Source organism: Syngnathus typhle, linkage group LG6 (genome assembly GCF_033458585.1).
Source record: "Syngnathus typhle isolate RoL2023-S1 ecotype Sweden linkage group LG6, RoL_Styp_1.0, whole genome shotgun sequence".
In the NCBI taxonomy this organism is placed as follows: Eukaryota; Metazoa; Chordata; class Actinopteri; order Syngnathiformes; family Syngnathidae; genus Syngnathus; species Syngnathus typhle.
Window position 1 is genome coordinate 715,245 of NC_083743.1, and position 22,908 is coordinate 738,152.

A 22,908-nucleotide genomic window follows, 5' to 3' on the forward strand; every position below is an offset into this window, starting at 1 on the left:
AGGAGGGGGGAGAAATAAAAATACACACATGTTGTTGTATTATGGAAAATATATTCCCATGTGAGGCTGACGCAACGGTGTGTCAAATTTAGTCAATTCTGCATGTTTGTGGAAGGCCACTTCCTGTTCAAATTCAGTTTTCTCAAGGTCAGGGGTCACCAGCTTGTCCAACAAGGCCTGCGACCCTGCTCACCACCAACATACTACGTCTATTTTTTCTTTTTGCATGTTGAAGGTGTCCTCTGTGAACTTGTGCTCGAGGTCCTATCCTGTGACCAAATGGCTTTGTCAGCACTTTTCTTGGTAGGAAGGATGCCTCGGTCGAGGCTGCCCACTCATCTTACTGACGGGCAATGTCATGGCCGCCTCGTGAGTAATGTTAGGTGTGGCACAACTAATAGCTGCATCTCCTCCACATTCTCCATTTTCCACTGGTTTTCTTGTTGTCCCGGTGTTTTTGTATCATCATTTTGTAATGATGCAAACATTGCGTGGGAGTCCAATTTTGGCAGGCAACCCCCACCTGCCCCTTGGGCAGCTCCACAGTGTCTCCAGTTCAAGGTGATGTTGCAGAGGAACTGCCTTCTTCAAAGCAACCCACTCCTCTCAGAAAAAAGGCCTAAAAAAATGTAAGGCGATTAGCACTTCTCAGATACGGCTCCTGTTTAGCCCGAAGCCCGAAGCCCGATCCGCCGATAACGCTTGCCAACACGAGGGGGGGGGGTCAATGCAACCAAATATATAAATATTAATAAACCAAGAGGCAGAGTTTGGGGGGGTGCAAGCGGCTCTCCTCGGACTCAGTGGGAGGCAATGTGTTGTTGCGATTGTTTCACGGGAACGCAATTATGCTTCATCTAGGTCTGGATGCCTTCAGGGCCACCAAGCGGGAGCGTTGCGAGAGTTCCAAGTACTTTGTTCTTGGAAAACAAAAGCCAGAGAAAATTTCAGATTAAGGCTTCAAGACGGGGTTACGGGTTGCCATCTGGATTTGAATACAATTTGGTTTTCACATCAAAGTCCGGGTTTGGGTTTTCATATTTTCCTTTTTCACCAGATGTTGGCTTTACTGCCAAGGCTCGGGTGCATCTCGGTAGATTCGATTAGATTAGATTAGCGTTCAATCATCCAACTAATGTGTGTTTGTGACTCGACTCCCTTGGGTGCCATCAGGACGGAATGGAGGGGAACAATTAAACGCAAACAACATATTGTGTGTGTGTGGGCATGCTTTTAACCACGGGGGTTCATTCATGGGTAAAGCAAACAAAAGTGGAGGAGGGGGCGGGGCAGCATACGGCAAGAGGGGGTCGGGGACGGGGCTGTGGCTAATTCCCTTCCACGTCCTGCTACCTTCTGTGTGTTTTGCGTGGAGTACCTTCATTTGCATTCCAAGTCCCCTTTTCCAGCCCGGCGTAATTGCCTTGAAAGCTTCCCCTCGCCTCGACCCGCTGGAAATAAATACGAGGCGCACATCTCCGCCAAGAGGCTAAAAAGGGCGCGGCTGCCAGTTATCCCCTCTTACAAGCGCTTTGGAATCGACATGAGGATCTCTGGCCGCCCCTTCATCAAGCGACTTCCAACAGGCGTGGACAAGGCACTCCTCATCCATCACAGGCGCAATGGGGGATTCCCCAAGTGGCATTCCTGGGATTAGTGTGGGGGGGTGGCGATTGAGAGCAGCGAGAGGAGGTCAAGGCGACCCCCCCCCCCCACCTTCCCCAGAGTGGCACTATGGATTCCTTAAGTCCTTATCTAAACCTTAGTTAGGCTTTCAAACGAGGGATTCGGACAAGGTTTCAATTTAGGGTTTGAAGCCAAGGTTAAGGTTTCAAACCATAGCTGGGGTGCAAATTAGGGCTTTAACTGGTACCCACTAGCGATAGTAGTTATCGATATTGTCACTGCCATTTTTTTGCTGGAGTCTGTTGAACGGGGGGGCAGGGGCTTGGTGTATGTGCGAGGCCCTCGTTAGCCGGCAGCTCGGGGGCTCTCCGTCTGTGTTTGTTCTGCACCCTCCGTCGGGACGCCCATTAGCTCCAATTAGCTTTCCCGTAGCTCGGCCGGTCCCTGTGAAGTTGAAGCGGCTAATTCAACACTTAAAGGGCTCGGAGAATTCATCAAGTCTTGGATGAGCGATTCATCGATTTTCTCGGTCGATTGGTAGATATTAGTCGATTAGAGAGACGTGACCTGAGGAGCTCGTCGACTAAGCTAGTCGCACGGCTGAAAAGGTTCTTTTTGCTTCTTGCCTCGTAGTGCTGCGTGACGATTTCCGGCAAAACCCCACCGACGTGGTGGTGGCGGCGGGCGAGCCGGCCATCCTGGAGTGCGTTCCTCCCCGAGGTCACCCCGAGCCCACCATCTACTGGAAGAAGGACAAAGTGCGCATCGAGGACAAGGACGACAGAGTGACGGTAAGCGCCCGAGCGAGCCCGACCCGCTCCAGGTCCGCCCACTCCAAACTCACGCCTCGTTTTGTCGTCGTAGATTCGCGGAGGCAAGCTGATGATCTCCAACACCAAGAAAAGCGACGCCGGCATGTACATTTGCGTGGGCACCAACATGGTGGGAGAACGGGACAGCGAGACGGCACAAGTCACCGTGTTTGGTAAGATTGATTTCCGCTCGTGATCTCGAAACACCGGCGTCCACCTTTTTCTCCGTTGACAGAGCGACCCAGCTTCGTCCGCCGGCCCATCAACCAAGTGGTGTTGGAGGACGAGACGGTGGAGTTCCGCTGCCAGGTGACCGGAGACCCCCAGCCCAACGTTCGCTGGAGGAAAGATGACGTTGACGTCCCTCGTGGGAGGTAAGACCATCTTTTCACCTTCCAAGTGGCCCACATTAGATGACCAACCAAGAAGAGCCAGATCCCAATTCAGTGATTTGTCCACAGGAAAGGTATCATGGCTTGACTTTGATACGTATGAAAATGACACAGAATAGACGATTTTGCCTTTTGGAGGAGGCAAGCTGGCGCTTCAGCTGAGCAAACAAACACGGCCGTGAGCCAAACGCATCCCCCGTGCCAGGATACCATCGGAGAACCTTTTCAATTGTTTTTCCGTGGTTGCAATTGCATAAGAACCCCGCGGGGAGTTGCAAACAATTAAAACGACAATCTGGCACATGTCAGGGAAAAGATCCACAAACGGGAAATGAAGTTGTCAAGACATAACAGATGCTTTCTTTGAACGGCCCGCTGATCTTATATGTTCCTCAGTGCGTCTCATTGCGCGAGGGCTATTATGGGAAGACGGAAAACAAAACGGCAGCTCAGGAGGCGGGGCTTGCATAAGACAGCTCCGCCTCCTCAAAATGGGCTGTGGACCTTTTGGGCTATTTTGATGGCGTCTTAAACATGCCAGTGAAAAAATCTTCTTTGAAGGGCAGTTTTTTTTATCTCAGTAGTACCTTGCACAGACAACGGGGCAGGAAAGTGCTTCTGTTGTCTCGGCACTTTCTTCGATTCACTCTGCCAACGATGTGTTGGATGATTGTAGACGCAGGACGAGCGAAGTTGGCTGCGCTGTGCTCAGGCATTCCTGCGGTGGTGGAAAAGAGAGTTACGGGCCAACAAAGAGCTACTGTTCTCTTGTTGTGTCTGCTTCCATGTGGCCACGATGAGCTCGCTGGGGATTCTGATTCCAATTTGGAAGATGTCAAATTTTGCCTTTGAGCTTTAAAAGCAAGTCAAGAACGAATGAGAAAGCCTTCATTCAGGTTAGGTTGGTAGTGTGAATGAAAGCGAAGACATTCTACAAATATGTGCTTTGTTTGTTTGTTTGTTTGTTTGTTTGTTTGTTTGTTTGTTTGTTTGTTTGTTTGTTTGTTTGTTTATTTATTTATTTTAATTTATTTATTTGTTTATTTATTTATTTATTTATTTATTTATTTATGTTAATGAATTTATTTATTATATTAATTTATTGTATATTTTATTTATTTATTACATATTTATTCTGCTGCAAAATTGTGAAGAATACTTTGGTGTTGAGATTATTAAATCAAACAAAAAATAATCGAACAAATGAATAAAGGATGAGATAAATTCTTTTCCTAAGCAACAAAAAAAAAAAAGATTGCTTTGTTTTTAAATGGTAAATGTCACAAAAAGAGAACGACAACAACAACGAACATAAAAACAATTCCAGAGGTTGGCCCGCGGCTCAGATTGAGTTTCCTGTATGTGCGGCGGCACGTGCGTGCGTGAAGCTTTTCCAGCTCTGGATGAAATGGAGCGTACGGTTGCAAACTGCTGCCAGATGAAATTGTCCAGAGAATCAGCTAAACAACGCTCGCGGTCGCTCAGCTTTTCAAAGAATAGCGTCCATCACCTTTTTGAGATCCCCCCCTAAAGTTGCTCTCTTGCGCCGCGTGACTCGTGAAAATACGCACGCATTATTGACTTTCATGGCCTCGTAAAAGTGAGTTAAAAATACAGGCAGAAAAAAAAAAAAATGTACCGTTCGAGTCGGTACACTTGACACTTGCGTTGTGTGTTTTTTTTGGTCAGAGGATGGACTGCGTAGCGTGTTGCCATCCTCAGCCTCATCTTCCTCGCTATCATCATCATCCAGCCTACGCAAAAGCACACAATGCCTTTCATGGAGTTTCTTCGGTGAAATGGACTTCACGTCGCCATCTCAATTGTGTTATTCCGGCGGCAAACGTTTTTCAAGCAAAGCAAAGCGCCCCCCCACCCCCACCCCACACACTTCACCACATGCCTTTTACAATGCACACATATTTAATTACAGCGGGCCAATTGAAAGCACTTTTGTGTGCTTCCTGCACGCATTCAGTCCGACCCTGAGCCCCCCCCATGCTCGCTTTATGAAGATGCACAACGCGCACTCTTGCAAAGAAAAAAAAAAAAAACACTCCATGAATATTGAAGACATTTGCAGGGTTGCAAGCGAACGTCGTTGAATAATTGATCCGCCTCGCAATCTCCATTTGTCAGGATGAGCGGCGGCGGCGGCGGGCAGGAACCGGACTTTGTTTTTTTTGTTTGGCAGATCTGACACACCATCCCTTTCGCCCGGCAGGTACGAAATCAAGTACGACAAGGACGACTACGTGCTGAGGGTGAGGAAAGCGTCCGTCGCCGACGAAGGCACCTTCAGCTGCACAGCGGAGAACCGCGTGGGCAAACTGGAGGCCTCCGCCACCCTCACCGTACGAGGTAACGCCAATTTGGGCTTGCTCTCTCGAGAATTTTTTCAGGGTGTCCCAAAACTTCTGATGCATTTTTTTGGTCTATATTGTGCAACACAACTTTTCAAGGATCACGCACATTTGTCACCCGTTAAATAAACGAGGCAAAATTCAAATGTCAAGGTTTGCATCGACCGCTGACACCCGCAAGCCCACAGAGATCCAAGCAGTCTATGAATCCGTTTAATTATTTACAATTGTTAGGAGCCCCCCCACACACACATTGCCCCCTTCCTCCTCCATGTTGCCTTTGCAATCATCCAGTCACCAGCGAAGTCATTTTCCAGTTTGCTGGCGCACGCCGCCACTGCCTCACCTGGGGCTTTGCGGGGTTAATAAAAAGGTCCTAACCGTAATTTCCCGCCATTGTCGGCACTCTGGCCACCATTAAACGCCATGCATCGGAGGTCCCAGCGGGGGAGAGCTTAAAGGCGGCACGAGGAGGGGAGTGGAACGGCGCACCCCCGGGAGTTTTTATGTCAGCCCGAATCTCTGCAATCTTGGGATTTTAAAATTGAAATAACACCTTTGAGATATGTTGCACCCTTGCCTGGCTTTTTTTGCAAAGCACACATGGCATTTTAGCGTTCATGATGGTAAACAAAGAAGGTCCAGTGGCTGCCACCAGGGAGCGTTGGACCTCCGACAACTGGACATTGAAAATGTGCGGCCTTTGTAGATCGGGAGCAAAAACTGGACCTTCCCTGTCTTGCTTGGTTTCAACATGTCATTCATTCTGACTTTGATTTCTTTATTTTTTTGTGTTTTTCCTCTGTGTTTTCTTTCTTTTTTCTTTTGTGTGTATGTGTGTGTCCACCCCTCCATTGTCGTGTCTCCAGAAGGCCGTGTGGGTGAGTAAGCAACCATCCTTATTGATTTGACTCCATCCCGCATGCCCTCTTTGCATCCCTGTGCACTTTTTTTGGCTTTTCACCAAAGTAGGCCACCAATTGCATTTTTAGCCGATCACCACACGCACAACACGGAAGGAGGAGATTAACCTCCCCACTCGGGTTTCCTGTCCGACTGCCTTTCTCCGATAAATGTCACTTGTCATGAATTAAATATGGGCAGCGATCATTTTCTTTGTGGCTAGGGTGACGACAGGATGCCGAGTCTCACGTGTCATTAATGTGTTCCAAATCAAAACAAGATCGGTTTTCCCTCAGCTGAACTGCGAAAGGATCATACGCTGACTTCTATCGACCCATTTCTCAAGCCCAGGCTTTCCTGGCCACAAGCAGAAAGCCTCAAAAACAAGACAGCAAAATTTTGAGTTATGTAATATTAACTGCCAACCCAGTTAATATCTTTGACGTCTATAACCGTCAATGGCTCTGAATGAGTTAACTTGCGTGGGTACATGTGATGAAGATGGCTTTAAGAAAAGAAAAAAAAGAGCGTGAGAAAGGATAAGGCGGTCAGTGGCAGGTATTTTTTTTGGACGTGTTTATCGATGTGATGCGTGGGATGGCGGAAGGCGAGGGAGGCGGCCGAGTCCCCGCCAGAGCGAGATTTAGGAGCTCAGTATCAGTCGCCGGCTTTGAGATATCCAAGCCGAGCAAGGCCAAGCGAGAAGGCTGTAAATCTGCCGCCATCTGTACCCTTCCCAACAGCACAAATGCAACACACACCCACGGAGGGAGGGAGGGAGGGAGGGACGGACGGAGGGATTACACAGAAAAAGCCGCCAAATAGGAGCGACTTTGGCCTCGCTGGAACGAGCTGCCTTGTCAAACTTGAGAAAGAAGAAGCTGGGCGCGCCATGTTGCCGTGTAGCAATCGTCGGCTAAATCGTAGCATGCTAGTGGACACTGAAAAAAGTCATCGCTGTTTCGTCACGCTCAAGTCTTATGAGGTCCGATCAGAGAGGTCAATCGGTTCCAATTTGACCCTAACCCTAACCCTAACATCCTTAGCATCGGTAGGCGCGTTTCCCGAGAAAAACGCATGAACCATCCAGATGGTGAGCCGCAACGTGTTTGTTTGCAGGCTCCAGAGAGAAGCCGTTAGCAAGCTAGATCGTCTCCCGTCTGGTGTTTATTATCGAACCGCCTCTGTCAAGTTGTCAGCGGCGCGATGTCTCACTCGGGGGCTCGACCGGCAGCGCGTTACCGCGCTATCGACCGCGCCGGCTTTTTGCCGTTCCATTTCAAAGTTTGACACTTGACTCGTCGGACGTGAGGTGCGGCAAACATTTGCCTCCAACTCCCATTTCGGGCAAAAATGGTAGCACCTGACCTGTGTAGCAATTATTGTGATCGTCAATGTAACTGCCATTCATTCTTTGGATGAATGGCCAGCCTGGTTGCCATGGCAACGAGGGTTGTGGAGTTCAAGGCAAAAGCGGCAATCAGGCTGCATGGATTTTGGTTGGGCGCCGCACTTCACCGCTCGCTGTGCCGATGTTTGACGTCATCTGTCATTTCAGCTCCCCCGCAATTCGTCATCCGTCCGCGGGACCAGATCGTGGCCCAGGGACGCAGCGCCGCCTTTCCGTGCGAGACCAAAGGCAACCCGCAGCCTGTCGTGTTCTGGCAGAAGGAAGGAAATCAGGTAGGAGCGTGCGCCTACTTTCTGAAGTTGTAAACGCTACCAAAATAACGTCTCGTTGGCGTCTTTCTTGCCTGCGTGCAATCGTTTGTGGATCGGTTGCCCGATCAAATCCGACGCCATTTTGACTTTCTATCCCCGTGCGAAGAAATCCACAGAGCTTGCTCAATCTGCTATCAGCATCTTGATGCTCCCGATGCACCGGCGGAGGAAAGCCCCGGTGGCGCGCTAATCGCTTTTCCCCGTGACCCGGCGCACCGATAAGAAGTATCCCGTCTCTCGCTAGAGCGGTTAAGCCATTCAAATACCTGCGAGTCGTCGCAACACTCGACAACAGCGTATAAGGAGCCGGTCGGGACTTGTCGATGAAGCCCGTTGATATGATTCAGACGCAGCTTCAAACTCACACGCAGATACACACGCTGGCGTGCGCGTCACCTGAAAGCCATCAAAGTCCTCCGCAGAAGAGGGGTGCGTCATCGCCGTGACGTTTACCGCGAAACCGCCGGCAAATTAACATGTTTCGGCGAGTGTCTCGCTGTTGAACGGGTGCGGGCGAGTTCCGCAGAGGTGCGACGCTAATTATTTACAGCCCAATTCGGCATCATTAATTGGACTAAGTGACGGAAAACGATGTTTCTTTGCCGCCTTTTTCCCCACTCGAGGAGTGTTAAACTAATTTGTTAAATTCATCATTTGTTGCTTTCAAGCAGTTTGCCATCATTAATTCTAATGTGTTTGCTCTCCAGGGGCGAAGAGCCAACACCCAAGACTTTTTTTCCCCCCTCCCCGTTTAGATCAGTTCTTAGGTGTCTTGATAAGATTCCTTTCGGTGGTGTTAGCAACCAGGCTAGAGTGCTTACGATGCTGCCGACGTGCGGCTAATTGGGCCGTTGATTCTTCTCGCCACAGAATTTGATGTTCCCCAACCAGCCACAGCAGCCCAACGGCCGCTTCTCGGTGTCGCCGAGCGGCGCCCTCACCATCGCCTCGGTGCAGCGAGCCGACGCCGGCTACTACATCTGCCAGGCGCTGACCGTGGCCGGCAGCATCCTGGCCAAGGCGCAGTTGGAGGTCACCGACGGTAAAAACCCATTTTCCATTCCAATGGCAATGCTATCAACTTTCCAAATGAAATCAAATAGATAAACAAATGATGACTTTTTGCCGGGTAGCCATTTGTTGCTAGGCAGAATTTGTTCAGTTCTTGGATTCAATGTTGTCAGTGGAGGTGAGAACAAACTACAAGGTCTGTCAGTTCCCCACTTGGAGGAGGAACTAAATCACCGTCCTTGAGTTCAAGTTGAGCCCATCGGTTGCTTGAGAGACTCTGTGATTGAGTGACTGCAATAGTGAGGGAGACTACCCCCCCCCCTCTCTCTCTCCCCCTCCCCTTCCCTCCTCCCCCATCTGGCCAGGAAGTTGGAATGAACATACGAGATGACACGGTGCAAGGGGGCTATAAAGGTGGGAGGGAGGTCAGGGCCGCGCCTTGTGTAGCCGCGGCGGCGGCGGCCGCTGCGTGATTTACTGACGACGTGTCAGCTGGGGTCAAGGAGATCGGTAATGAGAAATTCCTGATCCGGAAATCCAAGGCCCCTCAGCCCGCTCTCCTGCCGTCGTTCTCGCACATCCATCAGGCTCGGAATGCGGCCCCGCGTTCCCACAACGCACGGGCGCATCCTCAACCGGGCCTTGGCGGTCAAGGCCGAGAGGGAGGCTCTGGAAAAGAAACAGCTGCTCCTCGCCTCCTTTTTTTCATTTACATCTTGGAGCCACAGCTTCATTTGAAATGCCCCAAAACAAAAATAAATCACCGCGTCCATTCTGCCCTTCGTGTGAAAAGGGAAGGCTGCGATAACGTGTTGAAAGGTTACAGAGGTAGTTGACTGGCTAATTATCCCCCGCAGGTCTGGTGTCATTAATCCATAGCGTCTAATTAACGTGGCTTCTGTGATTTGCCGAGGGGGGGTGCGGCATTATTCAGCTACATTGCGCCGCAGTTAATTCCTGAGTTCACCTTTTGACGCGTCCTCTCTGTCATAGAAAGAAGCCCTGCCCCTGCCCCTCCCCCCTCAGAAAGACTCTTTTGAGCAGAAACGCTTCAGTACCTACGCAAGTTGCCTGTAGAGCATCTGCGTCAAACTCAAGGCCCGGGGGCCAGATACGGCCCGCCACATTCTTTTCTGCGGTCTGCGAAGACAAATCGATCCGAGCTTGGGCCCAATAACAACAGAATTAAAGAAATGAAAGTGCTGGAATCATGTTATAATTGTCAAGCACCAATAAGGTCCAAAAAGTCTCTTCATCTTGCTGTTTGTGGTTTGGCAGTCCTGTCGGACAGACCGCCGCCCGTCATCCGCCAGGGGCCCTCCAACCAGACGTTGGGGATGGACGGTGTGGCCCTGCTCAAGTGCCAGGCGTCGGGGGACCCCATCCCCTCGGTCAGCTGGCTCAAGGACGGCATCAGTCTGCTGGGGAAAGACCCTCGCATGTCCCTGCAGGAACTGGGCAGCTTGCAGATCACCAACCTCAAGGTAAGAAGAACATAGAGCCAAAAAAAAAAGTAGCTTTGACTTGTGGCAGGCAGTTCAATCAAGTTGATTGACAGGAGGAGACGAATAGGCTGCATTGATTTTTGCTCTTAATAGTTTGATGGTATGACTGAGTGGAGCAACACTTGGATGGTCTCCAGCTGGAGGATACACTGCACACACATGCAGACTTTTAGAGTAGATTAAATTGAAAGCGCCCTCATCCTACTTTCCCCACTCCGAGGCCTCGGCGGAATATCGATTACGCCTGACACAACACACAAGCAAAACAAAGACCTGAGAGGGGACGGAAGGACGGACCGAGGGACGGGCCAGCTGTCGTCGCTCTCGGGGGCCGGTGCGGCCCGGGGCGGCATGCTCTAAGTGAATTAGCTTTGTTGTGGTCGGCGGGAGGGACGCCGATGAAACCAAGAGAAGGAAGCCTGAGTGGTGATGGAAGGGTGCTGAGTAGGAAATGAAATTCATTAGGGAATTAGCGTCAGCGCCGGGAAGGCATCGTAAAAGTCGCCGCCAGTGCTTTTACGGACCTGGAACGCGAGTGATTCTTTTTCTTTTCTGTGTGTGTTTCTGACAAGTGCTCCAGTTCACATTGGTGTTGCACGAGGTCAGTATTTACCCTTGACGACTTTTAGGACATAAAATTTCGCTGAACACGGTGACAGGTAAGACTACCGTAGTGGTAGTATTGGCGAAGGGGACTTAAGTTTTGCTGTGGCTGGTATCGGCAGCCTTCGCGTGTACCCGATACATTGAAATTCAGCCCACAACCTACTGATAGCGATGCTCTGTGTTGATACTTGGCCAAACTTAATTTTTTGGGTGTTTTTCTGTTAAAGCTGTCCGACTCGGGGATCTACACATGCGTGGCCACCAGCTCCAGCGGAGAGACGTCATGGAGCGCTTTTCTTGAGGTCAAAGGTACATGACGGCGCTTTTCAATTTGCTACGTTTTTTCAATGTTAGTTATTATTTTATTATTTTCTGTTCTCACGTCGTACAGAAGCTGGCGGCGTATCTCTCCCAAAGCCCCACGGGGACGACGAGCTCCCGGGCCCGCCCTCTAAGCCGCAGGTGACCGACGTCACCAAGAGCAGCGTGTCGCTATCCTGGCAGGCCGGGCTGGTGGGCGCGTCGCCCGTCAGCTCCTTTGTCATCGAGGCCTTCAGGTTTGAAATTTTAACTGGGTTGGTTTGCTGGGCTTCAATTTTTATTGTCACTTTGAACTTTGCCCCTCGCAGCCAGTCGGTGAGCAACAGCTGGCAAACGGTGGCCGACCACGTGAAGACCACCCAGTTCACCGTCAAGGCTCTGCGGCCCAACACCATCTACCTGTTCATGATCCGGGCGGTCAACAACCATGGCGTGAGCGACCCGAGTCCCATGTCCGAGCCTGTCAGAACGCAAGGTAGGCCGACAAAGAGCAGCACAAAACGCCATCCTTGCGTTGAAATGCGGCAGAAGGTTTCCAGAGGTCTAACGGGTCCATCTCAGCTCGGCCTCATTACGGCCTACACTTAAGCAATTACGAGAAGTGAGCATGTCTGCTCTTGGAACGGCCTAAGTGAGTTACTGTCGTCCCCGCTACGTTAATGAATATAACGGGCAGAAAGGACCTCCTCCCGCCTCGTTGGAGATTTTATTACAGTTGAGATGATGATGATCAGCCTTTTGGCTAAATAGTGTCAAGGCGAGCGTGCGCTTCATAAAAAGATCTCTGTGGTCTTGCAGACATCAGTCCTCCGGCTCAAGGCGTGGACCACCGACACGTGCAGAAAGAGCTGGGCGAGGTCATCGTCCGCTTGCACAACCCTGTGGTGTTGAGTCCCACGGCCATCCAGGTTACCTGGACGGTGAGTTCACGGCACAAAGAAAAAAAAAAAGCACACACACACATTGGTGGTAATTGACATCTACAGCAGAACCAGCTCCAAGTATGTAGAAGCATCTGGTTGTTGATCCGTCTCTTTTTGATTCTGCGAGAGGCATTTTCAATTTGACAGAAATGAATGTTTATGGTAATAAAGTCTTTAGCAAACAGTATTTTTCCTGCTATGATGTGACGCATTTATCTTGCTTTCTTTGGCCGTATGTGCAAACGCTTACATTTCACAGCATCAGCGCATTCTGCCGCATGTGACAAATCACCAAGCAGCCACAAACTCATCTAACCTGATTTTTTTTTTTCCGTATAAATCACTCAGGTCCTCACGCACACACACGCACGCATCTATTATGAGGAAGGGGGGGGGCGCTTGTTTCCATTTCCAAACGCGTACCACATTAGCAGTTTTCCCGCTGACATGTTTATTTACCCGAGTAATAAGTATCACCTCGAGACTCGCAGAGCTAATTTAAGACGAAGGCTTTTTTTTTTTTTTTTTTATTATTATTTTACGACGACAACGTCCAATCAACGCAAAAAGCGGCTACCCTCATCAATCACCACGCCTTCTGTAAACAGCTCGAACCTCCGCTCCGAGATCTTTTATATTCCCAAATCATTTCTTTAATAAGTCAGCCGATGCCATTTCACTGATTTACTCTGGCGGGAGGAAAAAAAAAGCATCTGTTTAATATGTCGGTTGGAAAGCTGGGCTTTTGCTTGTACTGTTAACAAGCCATTACGATGAATGATGCGACCATTGCGACGTGGGGGGGGGTGTCTTTTGCTTAGTGGGGGCTTCTTGTCTTTATTTAATGGCATGCATTTGGGAGGTATTTAGAACACACGTTGACGTCTTTCAAGGTGGACTAGGTGGTAACTCGTAAGGCGGGCGACGCCCATTAATGTCAGAGCGTTCATTAAGCTAAGCGTGGACGTTGCCGTTGATAAAAGTGCCCATTAAATTAGTAACGGCCTCTAAAGTGTCATGGAAGCAATCTGAAGGAGTACATGACCTAAAAAAAAAAAAAAAGTCCTTTTTAATAGGGCCACTTTCTAAGGACATATTATGCTTCCTTTTTTTATACACAACTTAAAACAGTCCGAAGGTCTCTTAAAGGGGAACTCAAGTCAAAAATGTTTTTTCCAAAAATATGTTCTACTAGTCAAATCACAACATTCGGATTCATTTTTCATGGAATATGAACTAAGCAGAGCCTTCCTGTTGACGACATTTCCCGTCAATGGCATTTAAAGTTTTTTTTTTTTTTTTTTTTTAACCAACCCCTGACGGGCTTTTTCAGGTGGATCGCCTGTCGCAGTTCATCCAGGGCTACAGAGTTCTGTACAGGCAGACGTCAGGTCTGCCCTCGCCGGGACACTGGCAGACGCAGGACGTGAAGGTGCCGTCAGAGCGCAGCGCCCTCCTGTCTTCCCTGAAGAAGGGCATCGTGTACGAGATCAAGGCGCGGCCTTACTTCAACGACTTCCAAGGCACGGACAGCGAATCCAAGACGGCGCGGACCACCGAGGAAGGTACGATGTCGCGCCACGCCAAGGCTGACTCGTGAGCGCCCGAGGCCGCCGTTTGTCATATCGCTCGGATACCGAGACAAAATGCTGTTTTTTTGCCCGGCGACTTGTTTACGTGTGTGTGCGGGGAGTTTGCATCCTGACTGCTAATCCATCACCCGGCGGGTGCCGGCATGAGGTGCGATTGGAGCGCACGCACACACTCTGTCGTGTGAAGATGGCGGCGGGCGAGTTTGATTCGGACAAGCTCTGACAAGGTTGCAGAGCAGTGTGGCGCACAAAAAACAAGTCTGTGCACGGCCGAAGTTACTTTTATGACCTGCGCCGGGAATTGCTTTGGGGAAATAATGTTTATATTCAGTGTAGCATAAAGCCAGGGTGCTACCAGACTATCTACGAAAATAAAAACAACCATTAATTAACTGTGGCATAAAATTTTTTACCAGTTTTTAGTGAGTACTTTTTGAAGAAAGTTGGGGAGTGAATAACTAAGCAAATGCTAACTTCCTTAGCATGTTAGCAGCTGAGTGTTTAGTTTGCTTCCTCAATTTCATTTTGGTTTTATGCAAGGACTTCATCTGAGAAAGAACAAGAAACTGTATTATTTGTAATATTTGAATATTCGGAATACATAAAAAAAAAATTAAATTAAACAAAATAATCATCAGAAGCTGAAGTCCCAATTTACCCCCTCGAGGTACATTGCAGTATTTCCGGACTCCACTATGTCTTCATCGGTATGGCGTAATGTCCTGAGTGCACGGGAGTTTCCCCAACACGCTCACTCTTATAATTGCACCGTTGCGGTTGTGCTCCAACAGAATCAGTCATCGGTGCTCCCGGCCGTCAATTAGTCTGCGCTCGCTTTGGCTGCAGGTCTCATCGTGTACCTTGTCTGCTTTTGATGTTGGCACATCCGTACAATTCTGACTTCTAGGATGCAAAATGTGTTTGAGGTTCTTTGAATCTCCGTCTTCGACAGTACCTCAGGCCTGCTTTGACACATTAACAGTATCAGGAACAACCCGATCGATCATTATGGCTTTAATCTTCTGACTGTACAATTCATGCCCGGGGTGCTCGTTGTCTCCTTTATGACTGAAATATTCCTCGTAGTTGTATTTATCCCTACAATGATTCAAGAAAAACCGTTGAGAGGAGTGACGGCATTAATCACGACAACTGCCTGTGCATTGCGCAATGTGGCCATAAAAACAACAAAAAAAAGAGATTAAATGCAAATGCATCCAATTTCACTCGTTCACTGCAAGTTAAAATAGATCTTTGACGTCTATATCCGTCAATGGCAGTGAATGAGTTAAAGATGAAATACAACTGAACTGTGCTTAGGCGGTGATTTTTCTCCCACCTACCACTAGAGGGAGCCCACACATGAAAATCAATCTTGATGTTCTGTTTATTCCACGGCTACAGCGAATACGTCAATAAAATGGCCGCCATTCTGGGAGAATTTTCTGATAAACCGACGTATCGGCGGCTATCGTTAACTGGAACCCGATTGGTAGAGGAAAAGGTCGAGGAGCTCTGTTGAGGAATAAGGAAGTTGGGCTGTTATAAGTGGCCTTCAATTGATAGAGCAAACTCCCGGGACAGACGTGATGGTTGTCGCGGTGACGAAGGCCATCTGGCCTCAGCGCACGGCGGCTCGCCTCGTGTGTTGTTCACATCCCGTCAGGGTGACAGGTCCATTTGTGTCCCGCCCTTGCTCTGAGGGAGCGTATCTCCGGTAGCAGCGGTGGAAGTCTCGTCAGAGACCAAGAAAACGCGCCGGGCCGCCTCCCCCGAGGGTTCTCCTTCATGTCCCGGCTATGACCGGCGCAGATAACGCTTCCCGCTTCAGCTTCTATCTGCATCTTGGAACGATTGACCACTTTCTATTTCCATCCTGAAAGCCCCGATCCCCCCCCCCTCCCCCCTCGCCGCCGAGCCTGCTCGAAGCCGATAGTCCATCCGAGCTCCTCTGAGACAGCGGGAAGATGGATGGAGAAGTCAAGTTTTGGGAGTGATTAAAATTTAGCCGGCGCCTTTACAGATTTCCCTCGGAGACGATTTGGACGGATGAAGGGTCGGTATTGGTTGTGTTGTTCCGTAAAGATGGAAGTCGTGGCTCGACGTGGTGTCCGATTCTTATTTCCCAAGATGGTCTCTGGAAAAGCAAAAATAGCTTTGTCACCACCTGTTTGTATATAATATAGACCTGCGCCTTATCAGCTTCATAGCTTCCATTTGTGCTCATTAAAATTGAACTGCCTCAAAAATAAAATATTATTTTTACTTGCGGTTTTCATTTCTATCGTGCAAGTCATCTTGAAGAAGTGTCCGATGAGCAATTGTAGCAAACTCCCGTAAGATTTGTTTGTATTTCTTCATTATCTGGCACGTCGGCGTTGACGTAAGAGACAGGAGGTCACATTCGCGCCCGCCATACATCACGCAGCTAATGGCTCTATTAGCGCCCCTCTAAGGGTGGGCTCTAATGACAAATGAGAATTGTTTAGCACAAATATGCATGATAATAAGCCGCTAAATCATTCTTAGCATTGACTTTGAAGGACATTGGCCGTGGCGCGGCAAGTCCCTCCGCACCGTCACCTGGATTGAATGGGCCGTTTGATCAGATTCTCCTTGGCTCGATTGTTTTTAATCTGCTGGAGGTGGTGACTTCATAAGGGGGCCCATTCATCTTGGGAACCCGTGGCCAGTGGCGCTGAGGGATGAGCCCAGATTTACTGGGTGACAAGTGCCATTTTGGATGGAGGCGAGGTGAGCCGGAGCCGGCGCGCCAGTAATTGACCTGTCAGTAGTCGGAGCTCTGCTTCCGCCCTGCTGCGGAAATGAGAAAACATTTTTTAAGACTTTATGGTGCTGTTTAGTCGCCCCTCCGAGACGGAACTCGACGTACGAGAACCGAGAGAGCCCTGCCAGAAATAGTGAGGCATGGTTGTAATTTCTGACTGTGAGCACTTCCTAACGCTTGTATCCTATTTGTGTTCACAGCCCCCAGCGCCCCGCCTCAGCAGGTTACCGTCCTCACCGTGGGAAACCAGAACAGCACTTCAATCAGCATCTCCTGGGATCCCCCTCCGCCCGACCATCAGAATGGTATCATCCAAGAGTACAAGGTTAGTCCAAAAACAAGGGTTGGAAATCACTGTTATCACATGGATGCTAGGTTAGCTTAGCTTGTTAGCTTACAATGTGGACTGCTGATGTCTGTTTTGAGTGAGTGAGCTTGAAATTGTCCATCCCATGACCTTGATTGACTTTCATCAACTTGTCTCTCTTGGGTCCAGATCTGGTGCCTCGCAAACGAGACACGCTTCCACGTCAACAAGACGGTGGACGCCGCCATTCGCTCGGTGGTGGTGGGCGGGCTGCAGGTGGGCGTGGTGTATCGGGTGGAAGTGGCCGCCAGCACCAGCGCGGGGGTCGGAGTCAAGAGTGAGCCCCAATCTATCATTATTGGTAAGGACTTGTTTACATTTCTGGGTTCAGGTGTACCTAATGGAGTGTCCATTGGGCCGTGTGCTTTCCTCCCGTCCATTATTATGATGCCAAACTGTGAGTGTAGTTGGCCTTATTTCCCCAGCGTGCCTCCCTAAGAACACAGTGTCGTAGGCGCCATCAAAGGTGTGAAGCGCTCGAACACGCCGGCGATCGATCTGTGTGTCCGCTTGCTAGCTTTGGCTCGCCATCGCTATGCTTTAGCAGCCTCGAAGTGAATTAAAGGCCCAGGCTTGGCAAACAATCCGCTCACCTGGGGATTTTTTCTAATAAGCTTTGTCTTTGCACTGTTTTTTTTTTTTTTTACCAGCATTATATTGCACTGCACATCCTGGCAACTCGGTGTCACGCTCCATCGGTCGATATGGTTCACAGGAAATCATTGCACGTTGTCTGAGGTTAATCAATGTTCTGACTCCCATTTCCACAGAACTGGATTACTTCTGCACCTGTCTGTGGTTCCTTCTCTTCAGTTAGAACGTGCGATAAACTGAGCTTCTGAGATGATGCTAGGCTTGCATACTACATTTAGCCTGAGTTTCAAGCTAGCACCAGGGTTAGCTAGCCTGTGTCATGGTTTCAATTCGTGATTGGATATCAAGCCAGGGTTAGGTCTGGGCTCAAGCTCTGCGTTTTAAAGTTGGCACGCCGTCTGTCTGGCAGGCAAGGCCTCTCAGGACGTGATCATCCACGGCAACCGCAACAACAGCATCACGGAGCAGATCACCGACGTGGTCAAGCAGCCCGCCTTCATCGCCGGCATCGGGGGCGCCTGCTGGGTCATCCTCATGGGCTTCAGCATCTGGCTCTACTGGCGCAGGAAGAAGAGGAAGGGCCTGAGCAACTACGCAGGTCGGCATCCCTCGCACTTGTTGACTGGGCAGGGTGGAATCAAGGGAAGCTTTGCAGTCGAACGTTAATAGGCGCCATGGTGGCTTGTGTGACGCACTTCATTTGTGACTCTTTGTGTTTTCTTCACTTTTGCTTTCCTGTGACCTCTGTAGTTGCTTTCCTCGCCTCATCTTTCTTTGGTCCTAAGCAGTCGATAGCAATGGAAAATTTCAATCAACAGCAAACGGATCCCCCCATCCGACCCCCCACCCCCACCTGAGCCAAAGCGGCACTTCCCTCTTCAGGCTTTAACACACAACCTCTCTGTCTTCTTGTTTTGCAGTTCAGTCCTTCACCTTCACCCCTGCAGGTACTGTTCATTTGTCCCGTCTCCTCACCTCCCACGGCCCCAACCTTCCCAATCTTTTTGTGCTAATGGCTAATGCTAATTTGGCAGATTATAAAGCAGGAATGGGCAGGCAAGACCCACTGAGTCCTGTCATACAATATTATCCATGTTTTCCCTCCTGTGGTTAGGTTAAACGAGGAAGTTAAACATCTTACAGCTTTGAAAGACTTTTTCCATCCCATTCGTCTGGTTTTAAAAATCAAATGTGGCCCTTAAACAAAACGTTTGCCCACGTCTGCTTTGGAGTGACTTTTCCAAATATTGTCTGTAACCCAAAATCTTTCTTATGTGTTTGCATACTCTTTGTTTGTGTGGATTTTGTGTGTTTGTGTTGCAGCCAGTGGTGTTTGTTAAAAAGTCAAAGTTTTCTCTAGAGCAGTGAAAACAAAGAAAAGCAAGCTAGCAGGCTTAGCGTTATTTGCTAGCGTTTATTTGCCCCCCACACACACACACACACACTAGTCCCAAACACGTTTTTACACATCTTTATTCCAATTTTAACCTTTGAACATTTTGGAAATGTCTGCCCGAGTCACCCCAGAATGTTATTGTTGATTTCAAAATCCCTGGATGAAACGCTCCAATAGAAGCTGCAAAGATAAAACGTAGGGGCGGGTGGCGTCGAGGTGATTTTTCCAACATTAGTGTGGAGAGCGACTCTGCTCTTCCTTGTATTGACAAGAAGGTGATGTATGTGTCGCATCTGGGCCTCCTAAAGCTGTCAGCTCCAGAGAAGCCAAATCAGCAGCCCGGAGATGTGATGGGATTTTTTTTTTAGACGCTGATCATGTCCTGCCTGCCTGCCTGCATTTAGTGCTGATTAAAAAAGATTCATCTGCATTCAGAGCGCCATCGGACGCTTCTGTTAGGCGGCGACAGAGGTTGCAAACGTCCCGCTGGTCCCGCTTCAAAGTGCTTTTTGGAGCCTGTCAACTTGAGAGGCCGCCCTAAAAAAACATTTGTGCAAAATAATAATTGGGGCTGCAAATTCAAGCTGGTCGCTCCAGGTTAGGAATGCTTAGAAAGTGTTAGCCATTCAAGACGGGAGGGTGAGGCTTTCAAAGTAGGGTTTCAAGCTAGGGGGTTCTCAGGTTAGGGTTTCAAGAAAGGATTAGGCTTTTAAAATTTAAGATACAATATCAAGTTTGGCTTTCTGGTGGTGGTGGTCAGGAGTTCAAGACAAGGTTATGCTTTCACTTAGGTCTGTCATTTGGGGGTTTAAACATGGCTTGCGGTTTCAAAGTAGGCTTTAAAGTCAGAGGTAGGGTTTCAAAAATGATATTTAGGGTTTTAAGTGAGAGTTAAGGTTTGAAATGGATACGTCCACACGCGTGGACGCGGTTGCCAGATGAAAGGCTGCCAATGTTGTTATCTGCATCAGGCAGATTCAGACACTTTGATGAACGATCCCGCTGCCTTTTTTAATCATTTTTTTCCAGATTTAATCACGCACCTGATGAGAAGAAGCTCGCAGCAAAAATAAGACAAAATGAGTTTTGCTTGCCGTGTCCTTGAGCAACACCTAACGTCTCCGACATATGCAAAGCGATAACATGCCACACTCATTATTGGCCTTTTTTTTTTTCCCCCAACTGAATGCAATCATGGAAATTTAATATGTAGCCACTTTGCTTTGTCTTTTTTTCTCCTGCTGTAGTCACGTTCCAGAGAGTCGGCGGCGGCCTGATGAGCAACGGGAGGTGAGTCAAAAAAGCATTTAAAATGTGTGAGTGTATAAAATAGATTTGAATCATTCCACTCAAACTCATTCAGTCCCATTGACGGTTATACGTAGACGTCATATATATTAAATGCACAGGCAATGCTAACGCTCCACAAATAAGCAGGTCACACAACTTTGCCTTCCACGCCACATCAAAACAGGAAGTTGCGTTCTCTATGACTCCATTTGCCAAAGCTGCGCACATTGTAATGCATCACGACCCAGCAGATGTTTGTGCTCCTCTCAGCTCCTAAAAAGCTGCACATTATACGGAAATATACATTCGGGCCGCATCCCGTGCGTGCGTTCATGCATCGCTAGATGAACTCATCAATCTCCTCAGCGGATTTAAGCGAAACAATTTAAGCAGAGAGGGCTTTTATTTTGTCATTTATCTTTGCGGGCAAAGCCAGGAGCCCTCCCGAGTGATAAATTTGCCTGTCACCTCGCGTGGGCGGCCGGGATCTGAGCACGTGTAATAATGTAAAAATAATTACCCAGGAGAAAGGTGCGTGAATGTGTGCGCGTGTGTGCGTGTGCGCTTTCCGAGCCCACCCCCAAGTGCAGACTGCTCCATCCGGCTGAAAGGTCTTGAAAGAGCATCTTGGTGACATCATTCATGTGTGTGCTTATTTGTGTTCTGTACTGTAAAAACAGTTGGGGCAAAAATAAGCCAACAAAATGGATCAATCCACGGCTGCTTGAATCAACATGTCCTTTTAAACTATTTTTATCTCTCTATATTTCATATATGTATTTATATTTATTTATAGTTTACATCTTTTTTTAAATATTACATATATTTTATATATTGGATAAAAAAACTTTTGCAAGAAAGACAGTAGTTGGGCAATATTTGGCATGGATTACAACTTGTGTGTGTCAAGTTGTTCTCTCAAGAGTACTTTTGATTTGCATGCCTGCAAATTGAAACGTCCGTCATATCAGAAGTTAGCGAAGCGTAGGCGACGCCTCCAGGAGCTCGCCAATCCGCTTGTCAAATTCCAGATGTCGCAACTTGCCTATCTGCTCCCCAAATAAGAACATGCAGCATTTTCATAGCGTGACCAAGGTTTTTTTTTCTTCTTAAATTAGATGAGCACAAATCCATTCCAGCTTTCTTATTGGCTGCTGCCAAATTGCCATGACTGAACATTTAGGCCCAATCACTCAAAGAATAAATGATTTGTGGAAGATGAATAGTCAGCAGATTGGTAGATTTGCTTCCCGCTTGAAATTGATCAAAGACGACTCGGGCTAATTCCTCACCGACTAATATCTGCTCTAATCAATATTTCAGCAGCGGATTCACTTCCATGAGCAGCGAATTCGGGCCGCTCGACGCCTTGACATTGTTGCCATGGCGATTGGCAATTTTTGAAGGCCAAATGACAGTTCTGGGAATGTTTTACGCGCTAGTTCACGTCAATGCTTTTAATCCAACTCCCATCTGGCCCGTCGGCCGAGACCATAAACACCTGATGAATGAACTTTCCTTCCGTTTAATATGGTCCCGCTTGGCATATTTACGGCGCGCTTTTTGTCAGTCCAATGCGACACCGATGAGATTTGAGCCGTCAAGGTTGCCATCCATCTTGGGTCAGGCGGGGGATTAAAAGTTAGGTGTCAACTTTTCATTCGATGTATAACCGCCCCCTCCCCGTGCGCAGCCCATTCGCCGTCGTCCAGCCCCACCCACACACACACTGACACTGTGTGTGTGTGTGTATAACAAATATCCCCAGAAGAAATCAGTCTTATTCTAATTATCCCGAGCGGGAGTGCCGCGGTGTGACGGATGCAAGGACGACGCAGCCATTCAACTGTCAAGCGCTCGTCTTTCAAATTCACTGCTGGGCTGGCGGGGGGGAGGGGGGTGGGGGCACCACACACACCCACGCGCACACACACACACACACATGCAGTAGGACAAGACAGATTTATTTATTCATTTATCTATTTGTGTATTATTATTTTTTATTATTTGTGTATCTTTTCATTTATTTATTTGTGTATTTATTTATGTATTTATTTATCTGCAAGGCTTTTTGTGCACGAGGGCTCTTCGATAAAAAATGCAATGAGGTGACTGTCGTTGACTGTAAAGATTTTGAGCTGTCTGGATATTAAATGCAGTCAAAAAGAAAAAGCTGGTCATAAAAGCAAATGTGTGAATTAGCGCGTTGTTGCGTGACAAAAACTCAGCGGGAGAAGCGATGGAGATGAGGCGACGCTTTTTGCCAAACGGAATTGCGACTTTGTGGCGGGCAGAAATATATTGGCGGATTTCTCACGGCTCTTCAGAGGCTCGCCGTCTGCTTATCTCGCACCGCCACCTGGCAACTCTCTCACATGTGTTGCATTTCGACTTTGGATGCCGATTGCTGCCGGGCGTTTGTTCTTAACTCCTGAAACCGCGTGGGGGGGGCAGGTCCGAGGTTTTGAGGGTTAAGGTTCGGCTCGGTATTAAATGGGGCTTAGACGACTCATTAGACGACGAGCTGCTTTCTCATTTTGTGTTTCTTCCCAGTCGGCCAGGCTTACTGAACGCCAGCGACCCGAGCTACCCCTGGTTGGCCGACTCCTGGCCCGCCACCAGCTTGCCTGTCAACAGCGGCTCAGGGGGACCCAATGATCTGGCCAACTTTGGCCGCGGAGGTGAGCCGGGGGAGAT

The 22,908-nt window shown here is 48.6% G+C and overlaps 1 protein-coding gene across 3 annotated transcripts in view; it reads left to right on the top strand.

Moving 5' to 3' along the window:
- Positions 1-22,908, top strand: part of LOC133155722 (roundabout homolog 2-like) — a 96,778-nt gene that overhangs the window by 63,137 nt on the left and 10,733 nt on the right. For 2 of the 3 annotated variants that reach the window (XM_061281240.1, XM_061281242.1), the window contains exons 3-21: positions 2,260-2,417; positions 2,491-2,611; positions 2,674-2,812; positions 5,055-5,191; positions 6,063-6,074; positions 7,655-7,779; positions 8,689-8,860; positions 10,108-10,313; positions 11,168-11,249; positions 11,332-11,497; positions 11,570-11,736; positions 12,060-12,181; positions 13,518-13,749; positions 16,765-16,889; positions 17,061-17,232; positions 17,935-18,123; positions 18,446-18,472; positions 20,169-20,211; positions 22,765-22,892. In XM_061281240.1, the coding sequence (XP_061137224.1) occupies positions 2,260-2,417; positions 2,491-2,611; positions 2,674-2,812; positions 5,055-5,191; positions 6,063-6,074; positions 7,655-7,779; positions 8,689-8,860; positions 10,108-10,313; positions 11,168-11,249; positions 11,332-11,497; positions 11,570-11,736; positions 12,060-12,181; positions 13,518-13,749; positions 16,765-16,889; positions 17,061-17,232; positions 17,935-18,123; positions 18,446-18,472; positions 20,169-20,211; positions 22,765-22,892 (2,523 nt within the window). The remainder of the gene's footprint in view (positions 1-2,259; positions 2,418-2,490; positions 2,612-2,673; positions 2,813-5,054; positions 5,192-6,062; positions 6,075-7,654; positions 7,780-8,688; positions 8,861-10,107; positions 10,314-11,167; positions 11,250-11,331; positions 11,498-11,569; positions 11,737-12,059; positions 12,182-13,517; positions 13,750-16,764; positions 16,890-17,060; positions 17,233-17,934; positions 18,124-18,445; positions 18,473-20,168; positions 20,212-22,764; positions 22,893-22,908) is intronic. The other variant, XM_061281241.1, reaches the window with a different exon arrangement.